We start from the raw sequence: 27,026 nt of genomic DNA on the forward strand, positions 1-27,026 counted from the left end.
GTTTCCTAGCATTGTGTGCTGACAGTAACTTTTCCTTTCCTCCATCTCTATTTCTGAGTTGCCAATTGCTCAGGGAGCTGGACAGGATTCTTTCTTGGGTATGAACAGTTCAACCGCTACAGATGCTTTTAAGTTCTGACAGGCAGAAACTGGCAGTTGAAGAGCTGTTGTTCCAAGCACTTTGTTGTGCTGCTGCTCTGTATTTTTGGAGTAGTTTGCCATAGTAACAGAGTGAGAATTTGTATAACTGGGAGATTTTAGTGTTTCTGATTATGTAATGAATGTACTTTTACAAAAGAATGAACACAAACAACTTTGAGCCAATGGAGAACCAAAGGGGGTTGAAAATAAGCATTTTTCCTGAAGTCCTCAAATCCTGTCCCTACAATTTTTTAAAAATTGAATCTAAAAATTAGAAAAAGAAGTCCTTAGTTCATATATCCCAAGTGTGGGACTGGTGATTGGTTCTTTTTAGAATCTCAATATTTTTAAGAAACTGGGGATAGACAGGACTTTGTGGGGGAAAAAGGAAGGAGGAGAAAGGACTCCTCTCATACCCTTTATTCTCGATCTTTATTTAGTGACCTAATCCATAACTGTGTTATACTGAGCTCTGGAGAGAGGCTCTTCTCCTCCTGCCTTCTGTCAGAGTGCAGAGATGGATGTGCAGAAGAAATCGCTGTATGGAAATGGGAAAAAACCTAAAAGATGGGTGCCTGGCATTTCCCTGGAGAGCCTGTAAATGAAATTCTGGACTGTGAGGTTCCCTTTGAATGTTTGCTTGTCCCAGGCTGCACTGGGGTTTGGAATAAGCCAGGCATAACCATTTCTTGTGGTGCTGTTTTCAGGTGGCCGGAGCTGAGCTGAGGTGGTGGAGCCTTAGTCAGGAGCTGCTGCTCACCAGGACCGACTGCCTGGAATAACCAGCTGTGAGTGACAAGCTGAGCATCCTCCCATCAGCTCCAGGGCTGTGCAGGTCCTGCTTCTGCCTTCAGCCTCACCTAAGGATCAGCAAACTGCAGTTTGGGTTTCAGCAGAGCAAGGTTTCTGCTTCAGAGAATCCCAGAATGCCTGGGCTTGGAAGGGACCTTAAAGTTCCTCCTGTTCCAAGCCCCTGCCATGGGCAGGGACATCACCAGCCCAGGTTGCTCCAAGGCCCATCCAGCCTGGCCTTGGACACTTCCAGGGCTGAGGCAGGTACAGCTTCTCTGGGCATCCTGTGCCAAGGCCTCCTAAAGAACTGTTTTTCCTTCTGGCTCTGACTATGTGCTGTGCTTGGGCAGGGCTGACATCCCAGGAATTATACCATGAGCTGGTGCAGTGTTGGATGATCAGTTTATCCTTCAAAATTTCCTTTTCTCCTTTGGAACATGTAACCATCTATTTTTATGGCATCTGTCTCTTCTAATAATCACTTTTCAGGTAGAGCAGTTATCCTGGGTGGGCAAAGTTTAAATGTTCCAGCTATGAACTTTTTTTATAAATCTGTATAAATGCTTGAGGTACCTCAGCTAGTTTTTAGAAAGGCTGACAGCAGTTTTTATGGCTACAGCAAGTTTGATTTTTATTTATTTCTTTAACGCACTAGTTTTAGCTGTGTTTAAGTTGTTGCAAGTGGCATTCAGGTTTCAGCCTCACTGTTTTTGTAGCTGAAGGGGCCGTTTTGTCAGCCCCAGTATGAGAAATGCTGCTGTGTAATATTTGCAGGCACCTGTAGATGGTGATGCGCTCTGCTCCACGCCTGCATCTCCCCCTCCCATCCACCTGGACCAGGCAACTACCAGGCTGGATTAATTCTGTTTATGATCCTCCTTACTTTTATTTTTCTGAGCGTGTGGGATAACCTTGATATCCTTTCCATTTCCAAAGCATTTTGGCCTTGGGCTCAGTTGGGATATCAGGACAGCAGGCAGCAAACGCAGCCTGGACAGCCGTGCTGCTCCCCCGCTGCTCCCTTGTTTTTATTTCCTTATCTCTTATATTTGTGTCCCCTTTGAAAGGACACTGAGGAACAGCTGCCATTTGCTCTTGTGTCTGCGGCCGCAAAATCTCAGCCGAGCCGCTGGGCTATTTAAAATCCAGATTGTTTCCTTCCCCAGGCGCTCGCTGCCGGTGCCGCAGCCCTGTGGGAGGCGGTGGCCGGGAGCCTCCCCGGGCCTCTCTCCAGCCCTTCCCCTCCCAGCCCGGGCTGGCCGGGCCCGGGGCGGGGCCGCAGCCTCCGCTGGCCCCGGCCTTGGCTTTTGTCGCGTCCCCGTGGCTGCGACGGCAACAGGGAAGCCACGTCTGACCGGGGCCGGCACCGCCCGCGGCTGCTGCCCAGCAACGCCTCAGGGAGTGAGATCGGCTCGGGCCGGGGCCCAGCGGGGCCGGGCCGGGCCCGCTCCATTCCCGATCCCGCATCGCTGCCATGGGCCCGGCCAGACTCCCGGCCCCCCGCGGGCTCGGCTGCTTTGTGCTGGTGCTGCTGCTGCTCCTGGGCGGCTCGGGCAGCCCCGGGACAAGGCCAGCGCCCCGGGCGCCCTGGGCGGAGGAGCAGGGAGCCGTCCCGGAGGGGGGACCGTGGGGCAGGGTGAGGTACGACGCCGTGAAGAAGCATTTGGGAGCTCTTTCCAAGCGGTACTGGCAGTACCTGGCGTGCAAGGTGTGGCCGGAGGGCTGCGAGGAGGAGGAGAAGCAGCAAGGAGAACGAGAGGCCAGCCCCATCCCAGGTAAGCGCCTTGCTCTGCTCTCTCCCGTGCCCAGGAAGGAGCAGCAGGTCCGGACACTGCTGTGGCCCCGGCTGCTGTGGCGCTGCCCTTCCTTCCCGAGGTGGCTGCCCCGGGCATCTCCCTCCTTGGCACACCCCGGGATGAGGCTCTTGCACTTCTTGGGCACTCGGAGCCATCTCGAGCTGCTGCAAATTCCGAGCTCAGTGTTCCTCCCCACAGCCAGGGCTGCCCGCAGGGACAGGTCTGAGTCCGTGCACCTGGGACAGAATTGCCGTAACAGGGCTCAGCTGAGTGGCTACTCAAAATGTAAAAAAAACCTTTCCTGGAACCTCTCTGCTCATTCTCCTTCCGTTTCCAGGCTGGGGCTTCCCTCTGGTGGGCCAGGAATACCTGGAGATCCTCTCTGCCTGGTACTGCAGCTTCGGCAAGTGCTGTGAGACAGGAGACTGCAGGATCATCAACAACATCACAGGTAGGGGCTGTGCTGCTTTGTGGCTTGTTTTGAGGCTTTTTTCCTGTTAAAGTGTATTCTAGAAAGTGATGTTAGTAAAGGGCTTTTCTGAGTGGGGTGCTGAGCTGTGGTAGGGTGAGAGGCTGAGCTCAGTTCTGTGTCCCATTTGAAGTTCTGAGACCGAAGAGAGTTTGTTCCTTACTGCACAGCATATCTGCTCCAGCTTGCCATGAGCCCTGCCTGCATCCTGTAGTTTCCAGGCACATGCAGTGGGATCCAAACTGGCCCAGGACCCTGCCCTAGGTTGGGAGGGCACACTGAGACCTGTGTGTAAGCCATGAGTGGGTGTCTTGCTGTCCCTGAGACTGCTGGTGTGCAAACCCTGCCCTGGGAGCTTGGGAGGGCCTTGGGGCATCGGTGCTCTCTGCAGCTGCCAAGCGTCCCTGCCTTTTCCTAAAGGAAAAAAGGGGTCAGTGGAAGATTTGTGTCCTTTTGGGCCAGAGGCTGATGTAGGCAGGGCACAGGCAGCCTGTGGCTTTAATGCCACTTCACAGTCCTCTTGGTCAGGCAGCCCTGCCAAGTTTTCTCCTCTTTCTCCCACCTGCAGTAGCTGTGCTGGCAGGTGGAGCTGAGCTTGTGCTCTCTGTGTGCAGGGCTGGAGGCAGACCTCAATGGGCATCTCCATGGGCAGCACCTGGCCAAGGCCGTGGTGGTGCGGGCGGTGCAGGGGTTCCTGCAGAGCCCACGGCCCCCCAAGGCTCTGGTTCTGTCCTTCCATGGCTGGTCTGGCACGGGGAAGAACTTTGTGGCTCGGATGGTGGCCACTCACCTGTACCGGGACGGGCTGAGGAGTGACTGTGTCAGGCTGTTCGTCTCCCTGCTCCACTTCCCACACCACAACTACGTGGACTCCTACAAGGTGAGAGCCAACAACAGATGGTCCTGTGGGCTGGGGTGGAGTTCCTGTCCTTCCCAGCAGCCCCTGTGGGGCTGTGCCTTGGGTTTGTGAGGGAAACTGGGTCCCACAGCACTGGCTGGTTACTGCTGAGCAGTGCCTGCACAGCCCCAGGGCTTCCCCCCTCTCCCACTCAGCCCCTGAGCTGAGTACTAGAAGTTTGGGACATGCCAAAGAGCTGAGTCCTAGTGCCAGAGGGATATTCCATGTCACTTACTGCCATGCTCAGGAGCTGCAGGGAGGGGGTTCAGGGGCAGGAAGCCATTGCTCAGAGACAGGCTGGGCATCAGTCTGTTTGTGGCAGGGTGGGCAGCTGCCTTTGCACCACTTGATGTCTTTCTTTCCTCTTTCCTTCACTTATTAAACTATTGTATCTCACCTCACTCGTTTTCCTGCCTTTGCTCTTCCTGTTCTCTGCCCTGTCCTGCTGGGTGGGAGGGCATGGAGCAGCTGTGGTGCTTGGCAGGGTGATGCCAGGGGCTCCTGACTCCCCTCCCTGCTGTGCAGGCCCAGCTGCAGAAGCAGATCAGCGAGACCCTGCAGCGCTGCAGGCAGGCCCTGCTCATCTTCGACGAGGCCGAGAAGCTGCACTCCAACCTCCTGGATGCCATCAAACCCTTCATGGCTCAGCACAGCAGCGAGGGCCAGGCAGATCAGCAGAGATCCATCTTCCTCTTCCTCAGGTGATTTCTAGTCACCAAGCAATGGTGTTTGTCCCCAGAGGTGTGGTACAAGGGGCTGAGGCAGCAGTGGGGTGCACAGGTGCCTCGTTTCCTCGTGGTGGTTGCCTCCATGTTCAGTTTTACCTATGGATGCTGGGCATCCTCCCTGGGAATATCTGCAAGAGGAGATGAGGTCCAGCTGAGTTGGGACACCTGAGCCCGAGTCTAGATTTGGAAGCAAGGAAGCACAGTCGATTAAAATAGTGTCACCTTGCCCAGATGTCACACTCCAGGGAGCAGAGCTGGGGCTGAAGGTCTTGGTGGGAAGTTCCCATGCATTTTTAGGAGCTGGGGAGTTCCCACTGCCTGGATGTGCCTGCAGACTGAGGTGCTGTGAGGCTGATCCTGGCATCAGCACAGCCTGGTTTAGTTGATTCCTTTCCCAGGAGTCGGGCACGTGTGCACCCCAGCACTGACTCTGTGTGGAATGCAGCTGGAGGGAGAAATGGGACATCTCAGAACCAGGATGTGAGGCAGGCACCTGACTGAAGTGCCCCTAAAGAGTGAGAGATCAGCATCTTGGGCCCCCTTCAGTTTGGGAATTGCAGCCTTGGGCTTGGCTCTGGCATGAACTGTTCCTAGTGCATTCTTCCTCCGCCTCCCACCATCCAGGCAACGGTTCCAACCTCCAAGCTTGGTGCTTCTCTCAGAGAGGTTTCCCTGCCTGTGGAGGACCTGTGTGTGTCCCCAGTGCCTGTGAACTCCCCTCACTCTGGTCCCACCTGTGTGGAAGGGGCTGTGGTGGAAGGGGCAGGTCCTGCCCTATTGCTCAGCACAGGGTGGACGTGCTGCCCGCTGCACAGTGCTGGCCTGGTGTCCTGCTTGGCAGCCATGAAGGTCAGGAATAGACACTGTCAGCAAGCAGAGGGGAGCAGGGTGCCTTGAACTGCAGCAGTGTGTCACCCCAGGGGTTTCATCACTCCTGGGGGCAGTGTGACACTGACCTGCTTTAGGAGGGATGGCTCTGCCCCAGGGCTCCTGTGGACACTGGCAGGGTGCTACAGATGGGGTGGGGCTGGCTGCCTGTCCAGCCAAAAGGGGCTCTTTGGGTTGGGAGCAGGATCAGCACAAGCTGTTTTCTCCCTGACAGTGGGTGGGGGCATGGTGGGAAACAGTGGTGCCTTTTTAATTTTCCCTGCCTTCAGTTTGGGGTCCAGAGTCTCTGACATGAGGATGGGGTGCAAGATGTGTGCCTCCTCTGCCCTCCCACCCACACAAGCTCTGCATCCACTGGTTCCCAGTCCACTGGTGCATTTGGGGACAAGCCCCTCACAAGCACTTGGGGAGGGGGATACCTTTCCTGGATCTGCTTTCCAGGGTGAAGGGCTGTCCTGGGCCCCTGAAGAGCTGCAGGACCTTTCAAACCCCACCACAGAGCTGCCCCCATGGGTGTCCAGAGGAGCCCTTAGGTGGGAGCTGTGTTGTGTTTGTCCCATGGGCAGAGGATGCTTTGCCAAGTCCTGAGCTGCCACTTGAATCCCTGCCCTGGACCTTTACTTCCAGTGGGACTCCTGCCACGTGCTCTGCCCTTTAACCTGGACTTTGTGGTGGCTTGTTCAGCGTTTGATGTGGAGCCAAGTGTCACCTGCAAGGTTGATGGCTTCCCAAGCCAGGACAGGGGACTGAGGGAGATGGAGAATTCTGCTGCCCCTGGCAGGATGGCAGACAGCTGCATGGATGCCTGTGGAAAGGGGCTCTTTGGGAAGAAGGCTGGCTCTCCATGTGCTGATCCTAGACAGCAAATCCTCTGTTGCCAACAGAACTGCTGGGGCCTGTCTGCAGGGAAGGTGCTGGCAGCTCTCAGCATTTCAGCTCTGGGGGAGATCTTGAGTGACTTCCCTCTTTGTCCCCAGCAATCTTGGTGGCAATACCATTAATGAGGTGGCCCTGGACTTCTGGCGAGCTGGCCGGGCACGGGAGGAGATCCCCTTGGAGCTGCTGGAGCAGCGGCTGCGGCTGGAGCTGCAGGAGGCTGCAGGTAAGAGCTGGGCTTGCTGGGGGGGCTGTGGGCAGGCTGCTGCAAGGCTGCCCCTCTGCAGTGTCCCATCCAATGTGTGCCATCCACAGGGCTGTGCTTGGGGGAACAGACCCTCGCTCCAGGGGTTGTTGACAATGAGAGCCCCATCCTTGGTCCCTGTGAGCCAAGAGGCCTTCAGGCCCCCTTCAGCCCTGAAAAGGGCTGGGGGCAAGAGGCAGCTCAACTTCACAGGGCAGTGCTGAGGCTTCTCTGGGGCTCCAGGCATCTCTTGGTGTGACTCATAGAGATGCTCTGTGCTCAGAGTGCTGAGCAGCTCTCCACAAGTGGGTCCCACTGGATGAGTCCCTCGGAGCCAAGCCTGGCCTCGCAGAGGGTTGATGCTCTCAGGTGAAGCTTCTGAGTTTGCCTTGTCTTGTGCTCTGCTCCAGAGAACGGTTATGCCCACAGCCAGCTCCTCAGAGAGAACCTGATCGATTTCGTGGTGCCGTTCCTGCCTCTGGAGTATCAGCACGTGAAGCTCTGTGCACGGGACGCCTTCCTGGCCCGAGGCCTTCCCTACACCGAGGCAACACTCGACCAGGTGGCCCAGATGATGGTGTTTGTCCCTAAAGAGGAGAAGCTGTTCTCTGCACAGGGCTGCAAATCCGTCCCCCAGCGCATCAATTATTTCCTTCCTTGAACACCAGGGGGACCAGACTGCTGAGGTTCTTGTGCTGAAGGTGGTTCTGCACTCCCGGCGCTGCACTCTTTGCACAGGGTCAGAGGCAGATGACCCAGCCAGGCACTTGCACAGGGACTTAACAGAGACTTAAGCCCCCCAGAGCCGTTGCAGGGAAGGAGGTGCATCCCTTACTCCTGGGATGTGAGGACAGCCTGTGCTTGGCTGCTTTTGGAGCCTGTCTGGTGTTCTAAGTCCCTTCTTTTAGCTGGAGGGGTGATATGGTTCTGCTGACAGATGCTGTTCCATGTGAGTAGGGAGTGGGAATGCCCAAGTCCTTGGTTTGTTGCTGTGTGGTGAAGGGAGGCCTTGGACAGGCTGGTCCTGTTGAGATTGTGTGGTGAAAGCCACATCCCTGTCCCCAATTTTCTCTGTCATTTTACAGCATCACACAGAACTGCTTTGCTGGAGTAGAGTTTTTTTCCCTCTGTTGCTCTCATGCCTTTCTAAGGTGTCTGCTGCTCAGGGACACATGTGCCAGGATTGTAGTGTGTGCAGGGAAAAAAGGACTGAATAATCTCCTCTGGAGATGCCAAATCCATAGCTCTCACCTTGGAGTGTCCACCTCTCACTGGAGTCTTCCGTTGTATGGAAGCAGCTGCCACAGTGAGGGGAACTTCTGTTGCAATTATTCTACTAAGCAGGTTGGTGCAGAGCCTGTTTCCTTCACTGCAAAACCAAAACGGGGAGAGAACTCTTCTGCCCAAGGACAAAGGGCAGGTGAGGAGGATGGTGGCTGAAGCATCAGGCTGCAGCTGAATGTCAGTTTTCATGGATGCAGTAAAAACTTGGGTTTTTCCTTCCTTTTTTTTTTTTTTTTTTTTTTTTTTTGTCTTCAGTACATTTCATGCTGTGGCTTTTTGGCTGGCATCAGCATTATTATTATTATTATTATTATTACTACTACAAGGGGCTGTTTGCTGTCTGGGTACTGGCCAGGTGATAAGTGTGTTGCAGCAGCTCCAAAACATTTCATCAGTGTTACGGGAATCGCTCTGTGACCTCTGGGTCAAAACTCCCTTCCAACAGGGCTGTGCTGGCGAGGAGTGAAACAGCCCCTGCCAAGGACAGGGTTTGGCTTCCCAGCCACCCCCACGGGGGACCTTTGGTCTATTTTAAGCTCTGACCCATTTTGTGGTGCCAGTGATGAGCAGTGTGACCTCTGGGGAAGACTGACCAGACAGACTCGTCCGGGCCCTGCAGACTTTGAGTCCCTGCTTCCCTCGGGCACACTGGCTCTGTTACCTGAGGAGGTGTCACAGTCCCAGTCAGAGATAAGCCAGCTGCTCTCCCACTGCTCAGCCAGTGCAGGTGCCTTAACCTAGCTGTGTGGAATGGAGCCTGGGGCTGTGCCAGCAGGGGTGATCAGGCATTTCTGAAACTTGGTTTATGGTTAATCCCAGGTGTCAGAAACCTGGGAACCATTGGAGTGATGGTTCCACTCAGCTGGGGCAGAGAGGCTGCTGCCTCACAGGACACAGCCTGGGTTGTGTTTGGTCACCTGGGAAGGAAGTTTAGCAAGCTGTGTACTGAAGGTTAGTGGAGTAAAGGTTGTGTGTGCAAGTCAGGATAACCCAGGATTTTTCCTGAATGTCAAGAAGTGTTCAGCTGGGTTAGGCTGCCACAGGCTGGGGTGGCAGGGGGACTGGTTTGAGGTGGGCATGGAGCAGCTCTGGCTGTGGCTGCTGAGGGAGGTGCTGGTGACATTGACGAGGGCGAGGCCAGAGCTGCACTCTGCTGGGTCACCAGTGTGTGTGTCACACCTGGGTGAGCTCTGATCTGCCTCACAGCAGCAACAGTTGCTCTCTTACCACGCCAGAGGCAACAGTTTGGTTATAAATAGATACCACATAAATAAAGATACTGCTTTTCTTGCAACGTGGTAGAATTAAACTGTCTCTCTTTTTTAACAATTTTCTACCCAAATGAAAGGGCTTCTGGTTAGGACTGAGCAGTTTCAAATATTCATTAAAGGGGAAAAATGCCCCAGCATCTACTCAAGTGGTTTTTGCCAATAAAATATTGCAACCTTTATTTAAAACAAAATGCAAATTGGCAAAACTTTGTGGAACGACAGGCAAAGAGGCCCTTCCAAGGGCCTTATTTACATCAAGTTTAACACTGTTCGCAGTTCACAGTCAGACGATAGTGAGAGAATTAAATTAGAAAAACAACCAAAATATATTACAATAACAATTAAAAAACAAAAACAGTTGACAACACTGCTAAGAGTGATTGGTGATTAACGTGATTCATTTCAATCCATTCCTGCCCTCAACAAGTTCACTACCAATACACACAGTGCCATGTGAGCCGAGCAGGCTCCACCTCCCGTGCACAACAGACACATGGGGAAGAACGACCTCCTTTGGTACAGACATTGCTTAGCCTGGAGCTGGGAGAAACAAGTCAGTGTCCCAGAGAATGGGCTGAGGGCTTTGTTCCACACTCCAGGGATGTGCAGCACCACCCCAGCAGCCTCCACACATGCTGCAGTTCCCTTTAAGTCTCCCTGCTTGCTCCTGGTGAGCAGCAGGGCTGAGCTGAGTGTGTCCCAGAGAAGGCAGCAGGGCTGAGCTGAGCGTGTCCCAGAGAAGGCAGCAGCCTGATGGCTTTGGGACCACCATCCTGTGGAGTCACGGATGCCTGTGGATGCCCTGGAGGACAAGCCTGCCTCAGGGAAAGGTAGGACACGAGGGCTGGGATTGCTCTGCGGCTGCAGTGTGACCCACCCACACCTCTGCCTGGTGGCAAGGGGCTGCTCTGGCTCCACTGTGGGGTTTGGCTCCCTGTGCCCCACAGCTCCTCCAAAGAACCCTGACAGATGTCAGCCCTCGTGTTTGGCGGTGTCTCACAGACACAAGGCCAGTGGCACCCAGGAGAAAGTCCTGAGAAAGACAAGCACAGCCTCTCCTCTCTCCCTGCTGTGTTCTGCATCAGCCACGCTGCTCCCTTCAATTCCCCTTTTCCCACTGGCTGAATCTGGTGCAGTCCCAAGACCCAGACTCCTAGCTCAGCTTCAGCCCTGCCCCCACTAATGAAGAACATGACTAAACCAAGTGCAGCACTTTGGGGTTAAGAAGGGTGTGCAGTGCAGGAAGAAGAGAGAATTGCACCTGTGAGTCAGCTAATTCCCACAGTGGTAGGAAGAGAAAGTGCCCCCCTGAGCTGACTCTGTGCTTTGTGCTTGGCAGTACCAGGCCCACAGGTGCCTTCCCCATGGCAAAGACAACTGCCTTAAATTCTGGCCCACAGCAGTGCAAGAGAGCCAGCCCAGCTCCAGCTGTGCCCCACAGCTGTCTGACAGTGCTGAGGAGAAGAAGCAACAGGCCTTCTGCCTTGTCCCCTGCCCCAAACCATGGAGCATGAAGTGCTCTTCGCTGGGACAAATAAAGGGGTATCAGCACCCCCATTTGTTCCTTTGCACATCTGGTGCCAGGCTGAAAACAGAGAACTGGCCACAGTGGAGAACTTTAAGGCTGAAGAGAAAGGCAGACCTAGCTAAAGGGAGAGGGAATGGTAGAAGTTTTAGAAGCAGCAGTGGAAGGAAACACAAGTGGATGGTAATTTACAGCAGAACCAGCTTTCCCAGATTCCTTTTGCTATCCTGCCAGAGGGCAGGGGAGCATTGCAGTTTGGGAATAAAACACTCTAGGGCAGCAGAAGTCCCACCAATTCCATGGCCTTCAATTTAGGGGGAAAAAAAACCTGACAAGTCAGCACCACCTCTGCCACAATCTGCCTACCTGATGTTAGATGATAGGTAAGGGCAGGGAAAACACTTCCCATGAGAGTGACAATCCCCAAATTCCACCAGCCTTCGATTTTTTTGACCCAGAGGAGGGGTCTGCACTAAAGGGGCTCCTGTGTTGGGCACAGGGGTTGTAGAGTCTCCGTGCTTGGAGATGCCCAAAAGCTGCCTGGACATTGTCCTCACAGGTGACTCTTGGTGGCCCTGCTTGGGAAGAGTGTTTGGACCAGGTGACCTCCAGAGTTCCCTCCAACCTCAGCCATTCTGTGACTCTGGAAAAGCAGTTGGATGCTGGCCTGTCCCACTGCCCATCTCTGCTGCAGGGGCAAGGAGAAAATGGGGCACCTGAAAGGAAGTGGGGATGGCCCACAGTGTCCATTGGGACACAGCTGCTTTCTTAAGAGACGGCTGCAAGAGGGGAGTTCTAGTAGTGAGAAATTCCATATTGCTATTCTACCACTTTTGCTGTAGCTTTTCTGGAAGACTGGCATTTAGGAAAAAAAAAAAAAAAGGCTTATTTCAAAATGTTCATCAGAATTGGGTTAAACTTTAAAATGTTCTGGTTAAAATTCCTTTCCACTGGAATCCCTTCAGTTCCAGCCCATTTGTCCCAGGCTGAGCAGCAGTACAATCATGGAACCATGTCATGGTCTGCCATGCTAAGCAAGATCTGCCCTTCTGCCCCCAAGAAGAGAGCCCCCCACCTTCTAAATCCTTCTGATTGTTTGACAGGCCATGTGAAGCAATGCCACAAGCCACCTTCCCTTTGCAGGTCACCTTTCCAAAGGCCGTCAGTTTGGATGCACACCTTCCACAGAGATGACTGAAAGAGATAAGGTAAACCACAAAAGCCCTCAGCAAAGTCTAGGAGATAAGGGGTTGGTACTCTGCCTGTGGAAGAGCCCTGGGACAGCCCCAGGGCTGCAGGGGATCAGGACTTGCCAGCACAAGGGGTTGCTTGGTTCTTTCCCACCCCAGCACTTCACTTCCTGGGCCTGCTCCCAAGCACCACCATGTGCTTCTAGACAGAAACAAAGTGCCCATCTTCTAAAGTCACACCTGTGCCACAGCTCCACTCTAAATGCTCAGACTAAAAGCAGCACAGCCACCCTTGAAAAACAAGTTTAGAAAGTGTTTTAGTGAAAAAAAAATAAAGGCTTAAGGTGGAAAGCAAGCAAGGTCCTCATCACCAGCAGTGTGAAGTGAGCAGCAGCATGCAGGTAAGGTGTATCTGGAGCCGGGTTTCAGGCCTGTTTCCTTTCCTCTCACAAACCAGCAACTGAGCTCTTCCTACTTGCCAGTACATTTACACCTTGGGGAGTTGGGCATAGACACAGACCAGCTTTTTGAGGCCACAACAAACAGCACCAGGACCAAGGATGACAATGCCAACCACTCAGCTGCTCTCATTCTGGGGTTGTTAGAAGGCATCAGAGACTCACTGGGAGCCCTTCAAGGCAGAGCCACAGCTTTTGTTGCCATGCCTCAGGCACAGCAGTGCACAGGTTATGTGCACATTCCCTACACCACAGTGTAGGATTCTGGTCTAGCCTTTAAAATATGGGAAGAAATCCATGGAGATGCCTGTGGTGTTTCCTGTGTGCTGCCATACTTTATCACCTTGGGATGCAGTGAAGCTGGAAGCCTGTGAGACAGGTAAACAGTAGAACAAATCCCAGGAATCTGGCAATGTGAAGGGTAAGGGACAGGTCCAGGGAATCCTGCAGCAGTAAGGACATGTGGTGGGCAGGCTGGGCTGTACTTTCTGGTTCTCCAGCTGGCCCTGCAGTGCTGTGACTGCCAAAGGAATGTGGAGAACAGCCAGGGAGGCAGAGGCTCTGCCTTACCTACCACGGGTCCTCACGGTGATCACACTGAACTGGGGGGTAAAACGTGGTGACAAGTTAAAAACAATCTAGAGCTTAAAGAAAAGGAAGAACCCACCCACCCACCCCAACAACAACACTGGCAAGTTGTGCAAGAGCCCCAAACTACTCAAAAATGACCATCAAGCAGCACCTGTGCTAGACCACTAGAAATCAGCTGAGTGAAGGCTGTGTGGTGGGAAGAGGGAATTCCAGTGGTAAGTCTGCCCAGCATCCCTGACACTTCCAATACAATGATGATGAGAACATGGTGGATGAGGTGGACAGGAGGGAAAAGGGACAGTTTCATACATTAACCAATCTTGTAGTTCTCATTACAGCAGAAACAGTGCTGTGGAAATTAAGCCATCCAGACCAGTGCATCCACCTCCAGCAGCTCTGAATACTGTCAGTGCATTAGACCTTTCCCCCAGCTGTACATGACCCCCCTCTGGAGCTGCTCCGGCTGCTCTGCCCTTGGTACCAGCAGAGCCCCAGTGCCTTTCCTTGGCCTTGTCAGGACAGCAAAGCACAGGTGAGTGCAGCAGGGTGGGATCTGTGCAGCCAGGCAGCTGTAGCCAGCCCAGGGCTCCGGCTGTCACCACCGTCCTGCCCAGAGGGAGAACCTGCCCTTGGTTCTCCTGCCTCTCCAGGGGAGGAGAAGGAACTTTCTTTCCCTTGTCATATCAAGCAGATCAGCCTGACTAGGTAGGGACAGATCCTTGATGTTCTGCCCCTTACAGCTTTAATCTACCCTCTCCATCCCCAATTTTTTGAGATGAACCTGTAAACGTGAGGAGAACTCAGTGATCTGAGGTACTTCACATACTCAAGTATCAGTCTTTCCTTTTGAAAGCATCAGTACAGAAAAACAGTCCCGCCCTCCCCATGTGTGTTTCTCTTACCCAGATTGACAGTAGCTACCTTTGCACCACATCACTGATTTCTTGGACACATGACAATAAGTTATTAAGGACGGGGTTCGCCCCATGGACGCCAGCAGCTGTCGAGGACACCTGCAGCTCCTGCAGGCTGAGTTCCAGTTTGCTCACGGCTTCCCGGAAGGCGAATTTGTTGCGCGTGTGGGGGATGCAGTCCACGTAGCCTGAGCAGTAATCCAGCAGCTGGTGCCCCGTGTCCACCAGCTGGCTGTTGGGCGTGGGCTCGGCGATGGCGCTGGACAGGAGATCGGCGCACTCCAGCAGCGCCTCCTTGCTGATCTTGTCTGCGGGGATTTTCTCAGCCGCCTGTTTGGTCTTTCTCAGCGCTACCTTGGCGCCAGCCGTGCCGTTGGCCATTTTCACTGGGGAGGTGGAAGACGATGACAGAGGCACTTGGGGCGGAGGCATCACGGGCCTCCCGGATTTTCCACCAACAGGTGCTGCTGCCTTCTTACTCCCTTCGTTGGATTCCAGTCCGTGCTGCGCTCCCGCCGCGCTGCTCAGCTCTTCTGCTGCGTCCGAGCAGGCAGCTGGCTGCTGGAGGAGCCGCATCACCGGTGGTGGAGGTGGAGCACACTTTGGTTTTACCCGTCTGGGCCGGTCCCTGTCGCCGGAAGAAGTGACCTGATGCTCAGATAAGAGCTTAAATTTATTACCCTGAGAGTCTGTGCCAATGAGCTGCACGTCTGCTGGAGTGTGTTTTAGAGTGGGTGAGATTAGGACTGGCACTTTGTGGTTATGAGTGGTTGGAAGTATTGCTGCAGCCTTAACCGGAGATGACCACCCCGGCCTCTCGCCATCCTCAAGGGCCCCTTGTCGTGGGCCACTGTTTTTTTCCTTGCCCTTAGGAGCTGCCACTAGCCCTGGACCCTCCTTTTCTTCTGACGCGGAGGGAGTTCGAAAAGGGAGCGCTGTGGCACCCCTTGGCAAGAGTTTTGCTTTTGGTCTCTCTCTGGTCAAAGCAGGGCCTTCTTCAAACCTTTTGGGAATCAGGTCACTGGCCCTATCTGTGCTCTCATCGGGCTGGGAGGAGGTGGACACAGTCCGTTCTAGCTGAATTTTTGACCTCTGGGAATTTCTGGGAAGGGTCATTGCCATCCTATCCTGCTCTGGAAGCCCTGAGGACATGGAAGATGTAGAGTTTGACCTTGGAAAAGGCTTTGAAGCTTCTTCGTTGCCAGTGGGTTTTCCCGCTCGTAAACCTAGCGTCTTTTTAATCAAGCGTGGCGTGAAGAAGCCAGTGATGCCCGACCACCCTCCACCAGTGCTCACACCCCCAGCACTGCTGGACCCAGTGCCCTCCTCGCTGTAGAAGGTCCTCTGCACAAAGCCCCCTCCATAGCACTTGGGGGGTGCCAGGCTCGTGTCCTGCTGCACGGGAGCAAAGGAGAACCCGTCCACCTGCTGCAAGGAAGCGACAGAGGAAAAGTTACCCGTCAGCTCATATTTCTTATGGGGCTGGTTCTCCATCTCCCGGAAGGAGCTGCTGCGCTTGGGAGGCGTGGGAGCATTCCTCTTCTTCATGAAGGAGCTGAAGAAGCCCCCTTTCCTGTCCCTGGTGAACGTGGTCTCTTTGGCATCCTCCAGGAGGCTGCTGGGGGACTTGTCCCTCTGCTTGCGGGGCAGCGCAGGGGACCCACCTGCTGGCTGTGTGCTTCTGATGAAACCTGGGCAGGAGAGACAGGTGTCAATGTGGACAATCCATTTCTATTTCCACCTCCCTGTCCTGCACTGGGTTTTATAGGCCTGGTGTATTTACCTGCCCAGGTGCTGCAGAGATAGAGTGAGGGAAGTAGCAAGAACTTGTATTTTACTTTTTCTTTACTTTTTTTCTGTATGTGACTTGTCTGTTGTCTATACTGAGAAGGCCACTTTGGAGAGAGATCAGAAAAGAGCTGCTCTTTTCTTTCAGTTTATTGCTCCCTTCCCATAATTTTCTGCTCCTAAGTACAGGAGAAAATCTCGCTACATTGTTAACTGAAGTTTTGAAGCTGTCACTTAAAAAAGCAGCAAAACTGAATTTGAAAGAAAAAATACAACTGGATTTACTAAAAGAACATTGAAAAAACTACTTGCTAGTAAATAATTGACACAGCAGCACAAAGCATGCCTATGTCACATTGCTCTTTGTTTCTCTGGGAATTTACACCCTGTGCCCACACCTGGTGCTGAGCTGGATGCTGAGTGCTCCACAGTGTCCTGTGTCCCCTCAATGTTCTCCTTGTTCTCTGCCTGTTTCTTCAGGGTTCTTGTCTTGGAGGGAAGCATGGGTAAGCGGGGCAGGTAAGGAACTATGGATGAGGATGAGGCTGTTCTTCCAAGCTCCTCTGCTACCTCTGTAAGGAAAAAAGGGAATAGTCAAAATAGAGACCAGCAAAGGAAGAGGAAAAAAAAAAAACTGGGTCTTTCCTGCAAACACAGACTGGCAGGAAGAGATCCATGACAGAGAAATACATAATTTATGGATTTAGTCTTTGTTCAAGTCTAGAGGTATTCAGGGTCAGATGTTTTTCCTAACGATTTCAAACTTCTTTACATCTTTATAAATTCAGAAAAAAAAAAAAAAAAAAAAAAAAAAAAAAAAAAAAAAGCAGTGGTAGGATCTGTACAAGGGGTCTATTAAAGGCTGGCTCACGTGCCAAAGGCAGCACTGGATGCATTTGCCTGTCTTTAATCAAGGTGCCTCCTACTGATTCACCCCCAAAGTTGTGTTCTCCCTGGAATCTGAGTCTAAGCTGCTTTGCTTAGCAAACCACTGCATCCCCCCAGATGAAGAAATGAAGATTACATGTCAACAAGAGGTCAACAAAAAGAAAAAGAAAACAGAGAGAAAAACCCACATCCTCCTGGCCACGCCCAGCTTGGCATTTGTGTGGCCACTGGATGTGTCTATTTTAGATCCTCACAGGCAAAATTCCATCTGGTGTCTTTTTTCTGTAGCAGGGAAGTTGATGGATCAGTTGCATATTTAATTTAAAAACTAAGCAGAATGCTCTGACATTTCTGCTTGTCTGCTGAATAGTATCACATTCCTCACCAGTATTTACCTCCTGGTAGATAATATTTCAGACTTGAGCTGCAGAGATTTGCTCCTAGAAGTAGCTAAGCAGAAAATCCAGAGATTAAAGCACACTTTGGTAGAATAATATTTCATGACCTAATTGCTGCAGTCAGCAAGGGACTGTGATATGCATACCTCTTTCTCTCTCTCCATCACTTACTATTCCTCACTCTTCAGCCAGGAAAACAAGAGATTTCCTCTGATAGAAGAGACAATATTCTTTAAATCAGCTCTTTGGCATTTACTGCTCAAATGAAATTACACTGTTCCCTGCACTGGAATGTGTTTAACTTTATTCAATATTTGTGAAACAAGTTATTTATCCCAATTATGGCTAAAAGAATAAGGGGTGGAGCTCCATTTCAAGCTCACTGCCAGCAGAGGAGCCTTAAGGGCCCATCCATGAGACACAGCACTCTAGGGATAACCTCCAGTGCTGTTTCAGGAGGAAAACAACAGCAGCTCTCACCCTCTGAGATGCTCGAGTCATGGAACATGGTTTCAAAAGCCTGGTGGGTCTCAGCAAAGGAAGGTCGGTCTGGTGGGTTCCACTTCCAGCCTGCAATGCCACAAAGCAGAGTAAGTCTCAGTGCCTGAAACAGGGAGATGAATTTTTCTTCTGTACAAGCAGACAGAAAGTTGTAACACTCTGACCCACTGTTTAACAGGCTTTAGAGTTATCACAGGTACTGATTCATGGCAGCAGTTAGTACCCTGCTGTATCCTCACCAGCAAATCATGAGAAGAAGGAACCAAGTCTAGAAATCCCAGCTCTCTGCCACCTCTACAGGTTTTTCTGATCTCCCTATCCCCTTTTCTGAATTGTCTGGGCAAAGGACAATTCTGTATTTGCTACCCTGGCTGCTTACACTGAACACATCTAGCCCAGCCACAGATAACTGAGTGTGTAAAGCTTCAGGCACCATCCTGCTCTCATGCTCTTAATACTGAATTTCAGGCAGACCCTTCCAAAAGAAGGATGTGTGGACCCTCTGGGGGAAAGAGGAGGAGAATGCCTTGATCCTAGATGGAGCTTGGGAAGTTACAGAAGAGTATCATGATGAAAAGTGTAATTTCTGCAGTTAGAAACTTGCACTAGAAAGATGTATTCTGGAAGCACTGTCTGCTGGTATCACCACAAGCTCTGGAAAGTGATTGGCATTCTGCTTGTTTTGCATTATGATCATATGAATTACCAGCTTTTGGGCTTTTGTCAGCTTCCTTAAGGTTTTTTAAGCAGTAATATCCTTCATCATTTCCCACCTTCTTTGTTTCAGAACTGAAGCCCAAGCTCACTGTGACATGCTGAGGATCAGGTATTGCTGTTAATTCCAGATTCCTCCCACCTTCCCAGACTTTGTCCCCACAACTGGAAGAAGATACTCACATGCCCTCATCAGTTCATACACCTTGGGAGGGCACCCCTCTGGCTGCTCCATCCGATAGCCCTTTTCCAGCAGATCATACACCTGAGAGAGGTCAATGCCTGGGTATGGTGACATCCCATAGGTAGCAATTTCCCATAACAGCACCCCAAAGGCTGCAAAAGGAGGAAAACAAAAATCCTGATCATTGTGCTGTTCATTACTCTGTGGCCTTCATTGCAGCTTGAGGCAGCATTGTTTCCTTGCAGGTATTTCAGGCCAATCTATATGGAGATATCACATGCTAAAAATGTTATTGATTCATGAAGTTCTGGCCTGGCATGTGACTGTCTTCACAAGGGTTTCTGCCCATCCAGAAAGCAAGTTATTGTCTGGGCTGGCATAAAAAAACAAAATTAATAAGAAAATGACAATGAAGGTGAGTTTTCTTACCCCACACATCTGATTTGATTGAAAAGGTGTTGTAGGCCAGGCTCTCAGGAGCTGTCCATTTGATTGGGAACTTGGCCCCAGCATGGGCTGTGTAGGTATCACCAGTCATGAGTCGACTCAAGCCAAAGTCAGCCACCTTCACCACGTGGTTTTCTCCAACTAAGCAGTTCCGTGCTGCCAGGTCTCTGCATGAAGGAACAAAGGACACCACTGCAGGAGGAGCAGGGCTTTTGAATGCAGTTCTGGGGCCCTGCTCCCCTGGATCAGAAAGTGCTCTCTGTATGCAGCAGGCAGAGGCAAAGTGAGCTTTACCCTGAACAGTGTCAGAAACTGAGTGGACTTATTCTTAGGAGCAATAAGGTAAATCTGGATTAGGATTAACTTTTTAAATTCTATTAAGTTTTCAGTAATGGTGGCTGTTACGGTGCCAAGGATAGGATGGGATCAGCAGCTCATCACACACTGGTAACAGGTTTATGGCACAGCTTTATCTGCACTTAAACAGTTCTTTGGGTGGGCACTGTCTGCACACAGGTGTTGCCAGGCAGTTGGGCACAAGATTGCTATGAAAGTCCTGGGGAAAAGCTACTGCAAGACAGTACTGAAGCCAGCAGAGCCAATGGATAAGCCAGTGTGAATCCCAGCTGTGGAAGACACCTCCCCAAAAGCTGAAATTCCTGGCCCATCATTCTGGTGACCTGTTTATCACTGCAATCTGAAACTGCACCAGCTGAACATGACTTCACCCACCTGTGGATGAAGTTCTTCTTCTCCAGGTACTCCATGGCAGAGGAGATCTGGGTGGCCATGTAGAGCAGCACGACGGCGCTGACCTCCTCGCGGTTGCACTCGCGCAGGTAGTCCAGCAGGTTCCCGTAGGGCATGTACTCCGTCACGATGTAAAACGGGGGCTCCAGGGTGCACACACCTGCCAGGGAGCAGCAGGCAGCATGTGAATAAAGCTTCCCTTTCTCACCACTGTTCCTCATTTAACATTGCATTTTGTACCACTGAGTGTTCCTCTGGGAAAGTGAAGACTTCCATGTACAACACCCAGGTCAGTGCAGCCCAAACTCAGGGCTTCTGTCTGTTTTTCTCTCCATCAGCTTTATGGATAGAGAGAAACATGTCTATAAAAGCACCACTATTCCCATCTAATATTCATGAAGCAGTAATTCTGTTCTTTGAAAGGTTACAGAATGAAAAAAGAGGAATTATGAACACACAGTTTGCTTTTCTTCCCCTCTTTGCCTTCACAGAGCTGAAGAGTGGCCAACTGGAAGCAGGTACCTGTCAGCTGGCAAGATTTCCAGACTGAAATGTCACCACAGCGTAATGTGAGGCACTCCCATGTGCTGGGTAAGGAATCAGCATGGTGGGACCCGCTCCTAGAGCAGCATTCCCACACATTCCTGGGATGACTCCTTGCTACAGTCATTCTGTGTAAAGGAGGAGGAGGAGGGCAACAGGATACCCTTGTCACAGCTCTGGGATCCCCCCTGCAGCTCTTTACACATTCAGGAGTAAAGCACCATGCACCAGAAAGAGAAAAAAATGCACCTCTCTGATGACTAATCTCTGAGTTGCTGCTCCTGGAACCAGAGAGGGCTGGCACAAAATTTCATCTGTGCCCTTTTTTAAAATGGGTACAGAACAGTTGCCATTAGTAAAAGCCTTCACATTCTTCTCATTTCTCCTTTCATCCCAGGCTTGGCTTGACAGCTCTACTTCTGAAAGTGCCAGAAATCCAGAGGCAATTTAACACTAGTAGAGGTTTAGGGTGTCTCCTTAAGAATCTTTGTGCATGTGGATTTAACAGCTATGCAAACTATTTAATAATGATCATCATATCATGCATCTGCCAGCAAGACAACAGGGCACAGTCACGATGTAAAGCCTGTGGATTTTTTCCAGTCCTGGGTTGTTTGATCTCATGTACTTATTTGGTGATACACAGAGTTCCTCACAGCAGCAGCAATCTGGTGTCTTCTGCCTAATTATGGACTAATTTGTTCTTTTCAATACTGCCTTTTCTGTAAATGTCTCTGATTTGAGAAGTGTGGAGAATGGTATTTGCTGTGCTTCTAACAGAATTTTTCCTTTCACTTTGAATTTTCTTACAATTTTTCCTGTTCTCTCAGAAAAATAAGCCACAGAAAATTATTCTGTAAATCTGATTTAAGAGAGCAGAGAAGGAATCTGAACCTGATCACTGAACCCTGGAGCATGTTAAGGCCAAGGACACAAACCAGCAGGAGGCTGATATTACAAACTTTTATGTAACAGTCATGCCTCAACAGCAAAGTTGTCTACTAATGTAAGTGACTGTATTTGATGTTTTATTTAAAATTAGTGTCTCTTAGCCCCAGTATTACATAAAGCTGTCAAAAATACCAGCCCATAACCTGACCTGATTCATAAAGTTATATAAATACAGAAAAGCTGCCACTGCATTTCAACCAGGGAAGTTTCTGCCAAAATGAAGACTAAGTAAGAAAAAAAAAAAAAGGCAAGGCATTTCACTCACCTAACAACTGCACTAGATTTGGGTGCTTGATCTCCTTCATCACAGCAGCTTCTTTCAAGAACTCTTCCACCTCCATGGTATCTTCCTAGATAGACAGAGAGGCAAAGAAAGGAACATTTATCTTCATGACCAAGGTCTGGCTAACACCACACATCCTGGTTGAATATATATGATGGTATCTTTGTCTCCATTCTGTTGTTCTGGCTTTTACCAAAGCAAACTGTACCAGCCCTGAACAGCTGCCTGGCTGTCCTGCACATGATCTGCAGTACCCTGGCAGGGCCAGGCTTGCCCATTTGGTAGCTGTTGTGACTGATGAGAGGAAGACTCTCAGGATCACTGACTTAGTTCCCCTGTAGAGCTATAAAAATTAACTTATTCAGAGACCACTTAGAATTGCAGTTGTTAATGTTGAAACAAATGAAGTTTTGAAAAGGAAGAGAAATGGAGAGGCTGAATATTTTCAGGAGTGGAGGACAGCTTACAGAAGGTATTTTCTACATCTTTGATTTCTTAAAGCCTCCATAGCTCCTCTGGAGGAAGGGAAGTTGGGTTTGTAACCATTTCTATTGGTCTGACTTGAACGTGCAGCGCCTGCTGGGCCAAAATTCCAATTTGTTTCTAAGCCACGTGCACTGGTGTAAGTTTGATGGGGTCATTTTGATCTGCAAAGCTACTGCCAAGCAGGGATTTTATGCAGAGCAATACACTCCATTTTCTGATGTTCATATCACGAGGTGTAGTTGAGAACATTCCAATTTCCTTACTCATGTCATAAACAGTGACCAAATGAACAGTGCCCAGAATCTGAAAACTCACCTTTAAGGTTTTCACAGCCACTGTGAGATTGTATTTCTTCCAGACCCCCACGTAGACCTCTCCATACTGCCCTCCCCCGAGCTTGTGCTTCATGGTGATGTCGGTGCGCTCCATCTCCCACTTGTCATGGATGGGGGACACTCCATACACCGTGGGCTTATTGCACTTGGGGGCTGGGTAGTGCAGAGTTGTCACCAGGCCATCTGCCACCGTCGAGTGATGGTGCACCAGCTCTGCCAGGGTGCTGAAACGGCTTTCTGCTGTCACATAGACCTGCAAAGCAAGGAAGAGGAACCTGCTTAAATGAAGGCAGCTGCAAGTTTTCAATAATGTTGGAAAAAAAATCAGAAAACCAGGACTAAAATATTTGTTTTCTTCCTGTTGGGCAAATAACTATTAATCTATGGGAGTTTTACCTGCAGAAGGCAACTACATGTAAGCCATCACTGAAGAGCTGTGTCAGTTCTTGTGACAATTAAATGTCTCCTGCCTTGTGCTTCATAGGACTAGAAGCTGGAATTCTTAGGTCTCTCAACACAACAGGCCACTACTTCATCTTGGTTAAAAATGCTGACTTACCAAAGCTCTGCTGCTTCTAAGGGGAGCAGTGGAAGGCTACCCCACCTCCAACCACAGCTGCCTTGCTACCCAGCTACTTTCAGCCCCAAAAAGAACTGTCTGCACCTCTTCCAAAGTGCTTTTTGGCGAGTCACCACCAAACCCTTGGCACACGTGCTCTTTTATATTAATACTGCATCTCCAACTTGAGATTCTGCAAGATGATATCTTCATCTCCTCTCCCCACAGCGCTGTCCAGAGGTCCTTACCTTGCCATCTGAGGTGGTGTTGATCCTGTAGTGGTAAACACGTCCTTCGTACCTGAGCGAGATGGACAGCTGCCCTGGGCTGCTCTCGCTCTCCCGGACCAGGAAGCTGCCATTGATGAGGCTGCTGAGCAGATACTCGGCTGCGCTGCGGGACACGGGCCCGTGGTACCACGAGTGCTTCTCCAGGCTGTTCACTGGGGTGATGTAGTTGCTTGGTACCCAGCCCTGCCCATTCTTTGAACGTACCTCACTCCATTCACCATTCTGGTTGTAACCCAGGACTCGCAACTTCTCACCTGGGACCAGAAAGAAAAACACAAAATAAGCACAGTGCAAGCTGCTGAGTCTCCTTGAGGGAGAAACTCAGCATCAGTTGAGCTTGGGTTTGTAGCTTAACAAAAGAAACCATCTTATAAATAAACTGCTACATACAAGGCATTTATGCAGCAAAGGCTCAGACAGATTACCTAGGATACTGTTCACTGGTTTAGTGCAGTGAGATGAACTCAAAAAGCTTCTTGTATCCAGCTTATTAGAATAGGAAGACTTTATTTTCTTAGAGGGCTAAGGTTTGTTTTGTGGAAGCTTTAAATGCCATATGATTTAACAGTTCTGACACATGTACTGACCAGAATCAGAAAGTGTCTGTGCAAGCTTAATTCTTGATTCTGCCCCCAGCTGAAATTGCTGAGTTCTGTTACCATCTATGATGTACCCATTTCCCTCTGCCCTTCCTAGAACAGGTACCTCACAGGGCCAGTGAGAATGTGGGGAGGCTGGCATTTGGACTGTGCCTGTCCCAGCAGAACTGCCCAGCAGGTGTCCCTCCAGCACCATGAGGGATGGGCAGTCTGCTTCCCACCACTGCTGTAGGGAACCACCTTTTCTAAGTGCAGCATTCCCAGTCTCTAAGTGCACTATTCCCATTCCTATCCAGGCAGGGATTCCATTTCCTCATTTCTGTTGCTAAGTTTTCAAGCCCACAGGGGCTCTGCACTCCCGGTGTTACCTTTGGTGATGCTGAGTGTGTTGTCACCACTTGCTACAAAATCATAAAGTGCAACAAAGAGATTGGGATCGCTCTCAGTGGCTCCAAGCAGGTTCTCCTTGGAGCTCCACCTGATGGCTTCGTTCAGTGCCTGGGGCTCGACGTCGCAGCCGTAGGGGCGATGCAGGGCCTCTGAGGAAAGGACAGGAGAGGCAATCACTTTGTGTACAGCTCTAATCATTTCCCTTCCTGAGTTGGAAGAGTGCCACAAGGATCATCCAGTCCAACTCCTGAAGAAAGTGATTTAACTGCTATAAGCCAGACAGCAAGCAATGTATATAAAATTTCTACTTAATATTTATTATATATCTACACCTGTATTCGAAATTATTTAAGCATCCATAGATTAAAAAATAGGTGCACAACTAAAAGCACTTTTTAAAATTACATGAAGGAGTGAAGAAAACCTTTCCATCACAAAATGTTATTGGTGGACACAGCGTGGATCTGAAACCAACATTACAAATACAAGTAAGAGTGAACTATGGCAAAAATGAGATGTATAAGTTGGGATAGTAACTGGTTCAGTATTAACAGGAATAACAGTGATTTGTAATACATTTCAAGACTGTGCAAACAGAGGTGGAAAACTGACAGGAGTAGGGACAAAAGGCAGTACAGGTGATGCTGGGAATTTAGCAGCAGCATTTCTGTTTTGCTATTTGAATGGACAACTGATGCAAACTTGTCACTACAAGGGAGTGGGGGGAGGAATCAGACATGTTTTAGAAACAAAAAAAAGAAGTCCCTACAGTGCTTGTAATGATTAAAACTAATCTAAATCCACAGGGTTTTTAGGAAGAACTGTAGCAAGAAGCCAAACTGTGAACACTTCATGCTAGTGCTATGTCAACACCATCACTGGCTTTCTAACTCACGGAGAGGTTTTCCAGGAACATGTAGTAAATCTCAATATTAAGAAAAGAAAGAGTGATGGTGTGGTTTCATACATGAGGGCTACTCAAGGGAACAAAACCACATGAAGGTGTAAAGTTATATATACTTTTTCTGACAGCACAGATCTAAGTCCCCATCCCAATATCTCTTTCTGAATTCTCTAGGTGAACTTAGAGAAATGTATACTGCAAAGAGATTTCATAAAATGCACTAAACATAAAAAGTTCTCTCTAAAAACATCTGAGGCTTTCTTTGCTTTACAGTCATTGGTTTGGCCCATTTCTGATGGGCTGAGAAGTCAGGTTTGGGATGTTTTTAAGCCGACACTGCCAGAGAATGTGTGTGTGGCTATACCTACCCCCTTCTCCACAGGCCCCTGAGATTTACACTCATGAGCAAGAGCTGGTCTATAAGGCACTTGAAAAAGGAACAAAGAGCTCAAAAGCAGCACAATACAGGAAAAATGGGAAGTCAGTGAGACACAACCCAAATCTGTGTCACAGGACAGAGCTCAGGCCTAGAAAATGAGAACTATGGGGGGGTTTCCAGCCTAATATGTAATTTTTTAACTGTACTGTAGGTATATGAGAAAGTAAGTGGTTGAGGTTTGTTCTGTTTCCATTTTAAGCTTAGCTAAGTGCCTTTTGACTGCATTTCTGGTAATTATTCAGAGTTCTATTTCTAGCATAACCTGCTCATCTTGCAATTACTTAATAACCTAAAAGTAGCCTTCTGTCAGGGTTCTCCTAGCACAAAAAGAAGAGCCTACAGACTAAGGCACCAAAATGGCAGTTCCTTGATTGCACTGCCTGCAGATGCAATATTTACATACACTCCTTGTTCCTAACTTTCAACTGCAATTACTTTTACAAGATGTTAATCCATCAGACTGGAAGCTATCATGGAAAATAAGAAATCCCAATGCTCAGCCACCTACATTACAGCATGTCTGCCAACATCCCACTGTATTTACTTGGGGCTGGATGTGTGCATACTCAGCTCCATGAAAGAACACCAGTTCCTAAATCCAGCTCTCTTTATGGTGTAAAAATACTATTTAATTAAATAATACATTCTTTATGCTCCTACAATGACTTGTGTTATGAGTGTTTCAATGCTTTAAGCAGTCAAATGTGCTGTATGAGAACCCTGACTTACACATCTCTGCTAGAGGGCAAAGATGAAAGTAGGCAGCTTCCAAAAAATACCCAACTTTCCAGCTCCAAAATCCCTTAATGGTGGTAATTACCTTCTTACTTTCAAATATGTAGCTGCTAAGCAGTGAAGGCTTTAAACAAAAATATAGCATTTATTCTAAGTCATAAAGCATCCTTTAAGTTTCTTTCTCCAGCCAGAAGAGCTCACACACTAAGCAGCCAAGCCCTGCTCCAAAGACAGCACAAAGTTAAGTGTTCATCCATGCACCCATGGATAGGCTGAAGCAGCCCAGGGCCAGCCCAGCTCCAGAGGTGCTGCAGCAAGCCCTGTGCCAGGCTGAGCCCACTGCAGGCAAGGTGAAGCCAGGAGAAATGCAACCTGGTCAGCACCAAGAGTTCTGCCCACATGGAAACATGTGGGGCTGTGCTGGACTGGCAGAGGGGAGTCAAAGCAGATGTGGGACTCCTACCATTTTCTTAGGAATGCCTGGGAGGCTGGCACAGGTTCTTAAAACCCACTTGATGTACAAAAAAGCCAGCAGAAGTTAATGTTTGATGAGAAGCTTCAATCACTTAGCTACAGTGCTTACCTAAAAATCTTATTACCTAAAAATCAAATGCTTTTAAGAGTTCATGTCTCACTAACTTCCTTTACTTGTTAAAGTGACCTGAATGCTTAAATAACTGTAAAGGTTACCCAACACCTAAAGGGATTTTTACCAGGATACAAAAGTATTTCTTGCAGATTATAATTCTATAACAGCCCACACTGTTCCATATGGTG

The 27,026-nt window shown here is 49.8% G+C and overlaps 2 protein-coding genes across 4 annotated transcripts in view; one reads left to right on the forward strand and one right to left on the reverse strand.

The window, feature by feature from the left end:
• The first annotated feature begins 2,346 nt into the window (after positions 1-2,346).
• Positions 2,347-9,410, forward strand: TOR3A (torsin family 3 member A). The gene is made up of 6 exons (XM_009088817.4): positions 2,347-2,708; positions 3,067-3,180; positions 3,813-4,078; positions 4,622-4,797; positions 6,690-6,814; positions 7,243-9,410. Exons 1-6 carry the CDS (start codon positions 2,408-2,410, stop codon positions 7,491-7,493), a joined length of 1,233 nt encoding a protein of 410 aa, XP_009087065.2. The 5' UTR covers positions 2,347-2,407; the 3' UTR covers positions 7,494-9,410.
• Positions 8,325-27,026, reverse strand: part of ABL2 (ABL proto-oncogene 2, non-receptor tyrosine kinase) — a 45,702-nt gene continuing 27,000 nt past the window's right edge. For all 3 annotated transcript variants that reach the window (XM_050977238.1, XM_018911982.3, XM_009088404.4), the window contains exons 2-11: positions 24,150-24,320; positions 23,141-23,436; positions 22,314-22,586; positions 21,495-21,579; positions 19,718-19,895; positions 18,968-19,152; positions 18,538-18,690; positions 17,620-17,709; positions 16,252-16,425; positions 8,325-15,756 (exon numbers count right to left, since the gene is read on the reverse strand). In XM_050977238.1, coding sequence (XP_050833195.1) covers positions 14,069-15,756; positions 16,252-16,425; positions 17,620-17,709; positions 18,538-18,690; positions 18,968-19,152; positions 19,718-19,895; positions 21,495-21,579; positions 22,314-22,586; positions 23,141-23,436; positions 24,150-24,320 — 3,293 coding nt within the window. In that variant the 3' untranslated portion in view covers positions 8,325-14,068. The remainder of the gene's footprint in view (positions 15,757-16,251; positions 16,426-17,619; positions 17,710-18,537; positions 18,691-18,967; positions 19,153-19,717; positions 19,896-21,494; positions 21,580-22,313; positions 22,587-23,140; positions 23,437-24,149; positions 24,321-27,026) is intronic.

The sequence above is a fragment of the Serinus canaria genome, chromosome 8 (genome assembly GCF_022539315.1).
Source record: "Serinus canaria isolate serCan28SL12 chromosome 8, serCan2020, whole genome shotgun sequence".
Taxonomy (NCBI): domain Eukaryota; kingdom Metazoa; phylum Chordata; class Aves; order Passeriformes; family Fringillidae; genus Serinus; species Serinus canaria.